The 5,386-nt window shown below is 36.4% G+C and overlaps 1 protein-coding gene across 1 annotated transcript; it reads right to left on the bottom strand.

Annotated features, from left to right (window-relative positions):
• Positions 1 to 2,032: 2,032 nt before the first annotated feature.
• Positions 2,033 to 4,241, bottom strand: LOC139896597 (uncharacterized). The gene is made up of 2 exons (XM_071879239.1): positions 4,042 to 4,241; positions 2,033 to 2,972 (listed from the first exon to the last, which is right to left on the bottom strand). Exons 1-2 carry the CDS (start codon positions 4,056 to 4,058, stop codon positions 2,195 to 2,197), a joined length of 795 nt encoding a protein of 264 aa, XP_071735340.1. The 5' UTR covers positions 4,059 to 4,241; the 3' UTR covers positions 2,033 to 2,194.
• Positions 4,242 to 5,386: the final 1,145 nt, after the last annotated feature.

The following is a 5,386-nucleotide window of genomic DNA, read 5'->3' as shown; positions in this document are numbered from 1 at the left end:
TCTATCCTTTTTTGGATATGACTTGTTAGTTTCATCGCTTTGCTTCGTGGAAAATTTCGGGTCTAACGGATACGTGTGCATCGAAGGAAAATGCCTCGGAGGTAGCTGAACTACTTGGCGAAGTTGTTGTAGTATCAAAGTCAAGTAAAGACTTGGGTAATGTAGGCTCTCTTTATGTCTTTAGTAAATCAACGAATGTCAAATGCAAAACATATCCATGATTCGGTCGAAGTGGATTTGAAGGGTTCGGTTTGACGGTTTGTTCTACATGTAATGTCTGGGTCTCGGAGGTTTCGGATATAAATAGTTTGAATCGTATCCTTTTCGATGAGTTCGATCAGCGTTAGATGTTAGCTACCAACAGATTTGTAGTCACGAGTGGTTTGTTGGTCGTTGATAATAGTGTTCGGGTTGATAAGGTTTGAGTGTTCACTCCAAATTTGGACACATTAAATTTGCCTTTAAATGTTGATGCAATATGTGACAAAGTGGTAGGTAATGAAGACACTAGTTTGAGTATTAAATTTGGGTCAGTGGAGGTTGATAAGTGTGGTACAATGCAAAACTGTAACAGTAAGGAGGTTGTGATCATGGGTCACGAAGTAATTGGTTCAGAATATGTTAGTGAGGAGGTTGTGGTCATGAGTCACGAAGTAATTGGTTCAAAAATGTTAGTGAGGAGGTTGTGGTCATGGGTAACGAAGTAATTGGATCAAAAATGTTAGTAGTGGAGCTTTGGACAAATGTGACAGTAAGGACTTAAATTAATTGGGTCACCATGAAAAACTTGGGACCAAGGCTTCGGATAAGGTTGCTTCAAGGGGAGGTGTTTTGGATTTTGTAAGCAGGCCCACGGTTGAGGCTGTTGTTAATGTTTCTGCTCATGAAATTGGGCCGCATAACGGGCCTGGAATGGGCCAGACTGTTTCTGATATTTTTGATGGGCCGTGCATTGAGCCTGAGATGGGCCCAGTTGCCGGGGATGCTTTTATTAACCTTTCGGATAGCAATGAGGGTGACTTGACGTTTGCGGAAAGATTGGATAGATTGAAGATGGAGAAGAAGCAAAAGAAAGAAACAAATCGCGGCTACTCTAAATGAAGAAAGGAAATAAGGTAAACCATTACCGGTTTTGTTTGGTTGAAGCGGCAGAAAGTATTGCGATTGTGAGGTCCCATCTTGAAGGATTTTGTAAATCGTGGTATGTTTTGAATAGAAACATCTCAAAAAGTCAACTTGGTGAAGTAAACTTGAAGTCGAGGAAGACATTTTCTCTCTTGTACCTTTTGTTAAAGACATTTTCTACTCAAAAACTTTTTCGTATCTATATAAGTTTCGTTATTTTTGCAATAAAAAAGAACTTCCTTTTACACAAGGAAGGAAAATCACACCACACCACACCACATATGGTTCCTTTTAAAAATAAGAGGATTACAGCATTACAAATAGATTCCATCTTACTTAAAAAACTTAAATCCAATATTACGGAACTATAAAAGGAGATTAATATCACTTATTTTTGTAACGCTGCCAGTAAGAACCATGAACTAACCAATTCCGTTTTACCAATATTTCTATTTATCCTTTGAACTACTCATTTAATATATATCCTATGAATTTCATTTTGCACGAATTTCATTTTGCACCGGAAACTATTCTAAGAGAAGTTCTAATCTGTGCCTTTCAGATATTGATCGGTCTTCGTTTGACATGGTTTACAAGAAACTTGACGGCTTCTTTATCCGACAAACAAGGCTCCTTCTCAAATGACCGATTTATTTGAGTATTTAGGCGTCATTGAATAGGTTTATCTATGGTATACCAAAAAGATTACTACAAGTTCTCTTAAATGACCGACTTGCAAGACTTCATTTTGTGGAAAACTTGCCTGTCACTGTACAAAGTTGATACTCTGCAACACACAAGTAAGAGTACTATAACAGATAAGATACCGAGAATGATTTGAGTACATTACGAATATATCCCAATACCTGTAGGGATATTTTGATGAATAAAACACTAAACAAGCACATTGCATTATATAGTCTGAAATTAAAATAAACATGTCTATCGAGTAGTGAAATACACCCAAAATATTCAGCCACCAATGTATGATTAACATAATCCAAGTAAACCAAGAACAATAAAATAAGTAACACAGCCTCATACAGAAACCAGAAACTTGACTTTCATATTACTGCCTAGATCTAGACTCAGCTCGTCTAGCTTCATCTGGAGTTGAAGGGAACAACTCCACATATCGTGACCCAATCATCTTCATATCTTTCGCCATGGCCCGCATAGCCTCTTCAGTTGATTCAAACGTTACATACGCCTCTCCTGTCACCTTCCCATCTGGCCTGCAAGCAATATGCACTTTTTCATCCTCAACCCTATAATCTTTGAAAAACTCAAGAATGTCTGATTTCTCGACTGTAAATGGGAGCCCTCTTAGCTTTAGTATCTGAGTGTACTCCATTAGATCCTTGTTTATAGCTTTTTTTGGGCGAGATGGGGCAGGCTTTTTATAGTAATCAGTATCAAAACCTTCAGATTTAACCTCGTCAGCCACAGCATTGTAATATTCCTGTTTCTTGCACTTGAAAACTTCTATATACCTCCGACCCATATTTTGGTGGTTCTGTTGAACAGCAAGATCAGCCTGCATGGGTCGGGTGAAGACTACAAAAGCCTCACCGGTAAACTTACCACCCTTGTTGACCAGCAGCATATCAACTATCTCGAGCCCGGAAAAAAACTTGAAAATATCAACATCTGTGCAGTTGAACGGAAGGCCACGGAGACGGACCACAGGAAACGTTGAAGGTGGGTATCCGCCCGTATGGTCATATGGGTCGTAGCCGCCACTTGAACCACTGCTCACTGCGAAGTAGGGATTGGTTTCCATCATTCTTGGTCGCTTTGAGCCGATCTCGTACCCATCTGATAACCCCCCGCTCCCATACATAGCCCTTCAATTATTAATACCCAGGGAAAAAAGTCCCCACTCAACCATGTTAATAAAGCTAAACCCAACCCATGTTTTCCAATAACAAGTTTTTTATTACATTAATAATAAATAATACTCGTGAAAACATATTGTCATAAGTTTAATCATTGCAAATAGTACATCATCCAGATAGTAATTTCATTATTCATGTTTAACAATCATCAAAACAAGAGCGCATAAGAATGCATATGGCAAACAGCAACATAAACTAAAACAGACATCTAATCACATAATAATATAAATAAATTGTGAGTTTCCTATAAGAGCTGGCACAGGTTCTTTATAAAGGTTTACCAACTGTAGCAATTATCAATGATTGAATTTACCCCATCTGAAATGGAATACTGAGCTCCTATTCCTATTAATATAAGTAACCAAACTACTCATACTTTTAAGAGGCACACAAGTGTGTGTTAAAAAATTATTTACCCGAATAGGATCTCAGATAAAATTTCAATGCCCTTTACGTTCAATAGTGACATGGAATATGAAAGCCAGACCAGGTAACAATAATAAATTGCCCTCGCTTGCGATCTTACGATTTTCATCCGTCATATTATGCCGTGTCTTTTAACCGAATTTGTAGAAGTCAAAGTGTTAAGATTATGGAATCCTTTCATTGAACAAATCACCCTATTCTTATTCATATAATCCAATTCATTTTAACATAAAGACCATCTATGTGTCAACAGTGAATTAGTTGGCTGCTGGCCAAATTGATACCTCTTAAATTGATAAAAACCAGCAAGGTCACTCTAGCCTATGACACCTCAAACCACGTTAAATTTTACTGAAATCCATATTTTGGTCACCATAAATCCTCAAAAGCAACAAACCAATTATTAGGTTAAATATCAAATAACTCCCCTATTTTTAAATTAACTGGGTACAGGAAAGGCAATAATTTGTATACAATTCGAAGCAGTAACACACGATATCAAATAAAACAGGATTAACACATGATTGCAGCTATATTATATATAATAATTCATATGAAAAAAAAAAAAAAAATTGTTGTTGAGTAAACATACCCCCTCGATCCGTACATGTCTCTGCGAGGCTTTTGACGCGAAAGTTGAATTGAAGACGGAGGAACAGAAATTAAAGCGAAAATAGATGAATCGGAGTTGATCGGTAGATGTTTGCCGTGAAAACCCTAGCTAGGGTTACAAAGGGACTGAGGACTCACGGAGGTGAATGTGGTAAGATACAAAATTTAACAATTTCTCATTTTTCGATTTTCTTTTAGTGTATTCGGCACATGGCTTTTTGTTAATTTTTTTATTTGGATTTTTTATTAGACAAAATTACATAGATATACGGAAGTAACGGAGAAAATTAACTACCGTTAACTACCGTCACACATTCTTGATTATCATCGAATGATATGCAAACTAACGAATTAACTAAATGAAAAAATTGGACTATATGTGCAATTTAGAATAAACCACGAAGGACTATCGGTATATTGTATTTTAGGCCCCCGTTTGACTCACAGAATTCAATGAGATTTCGGCGGAATTGGAATTAACACGCGTCTTGTCTAAATTCAATTTCAATTCCACCAGAATTTCATTGAATTTCGTGAGCCAAACGGAGTCTTAAATCTTGTTTGAACATTCCTATCGGTGCCCGTTCTTGGTCTGTCAAAGTCATCGCTAATCATTAGCGTAGCAGCAACTCGCCAATGCTGGCTAACTCCCTCCTCAACATTTTTTGACATTTTTGATTATGAGCATATAGTCGTCGTTGATAATAATTTAAAATTTAAAAAAGATATGTTGTTAACGTTTACTTTTTATATTTATTCAATAAACTTAATTTTATCTATATATACTACCTTATTTCAATCATTTTCTTACACCACTCACTCTCTCACTTTTCGTTCACTCACTTATATATTTTTGTTACGTAAAATGGATACCGACGATGTCAATTTTTTGAAAAATGTAGCACTAGCAAATGCTGACAATCCTTCTCAACGAGTCGACTTGATCTTTTTAAGAAGATGATGACAAAAATGTAGTCGATTCTACTATAGCTCCTAGAAATTTTTTTCCTAGATATTGACAAGGTTCGGTAAAACGTTTGGTAAATGATTTTTTTCCCCGAGACACTAACTTTCTCAAATGATATTTTTCGAAGACGCTTCCCAAAGAAAACAAAAATGTTTACTACTTGATATTAAATAGTTAAATTGTATATACTTTTTAAACATTATAATAAATTTTTAAGCACTGGCCATTAAGCATTGATAAATGAAGGACCCCGAGAAATCGATCCATCTAAACCATGACCATTAAGGCTCGTACAAAGTAAACTAGTAAGAACTAACTAAACGAAAGCGAGCTAACTCGACTCGAGCCTAAACAAATG

This window comes from Rutidosis leptorrhynchoides, chromosome 3 (genome assembly GCF_046630445.1).
Source record: "Rutidosis leptorrhynchoides isolate AG116_Rl617_1_P2 chromosome 3, CSIRO_AGI_Rlap_v1, whole genome shotgun sequence".
Classification (NCBI taxonomy): domain Eukaryota; kingdom Viridiplantae; phylum Streptophyta; class Magnoliopsida; order Asterales; family Asteraceae; genus Rutidosis; species Rutidosis leptorrhynchoides.
Note: the sequence above shows the minus strand (reverse complement) of the source record. Positions and strands in the feature narration are given on the sequence as shown.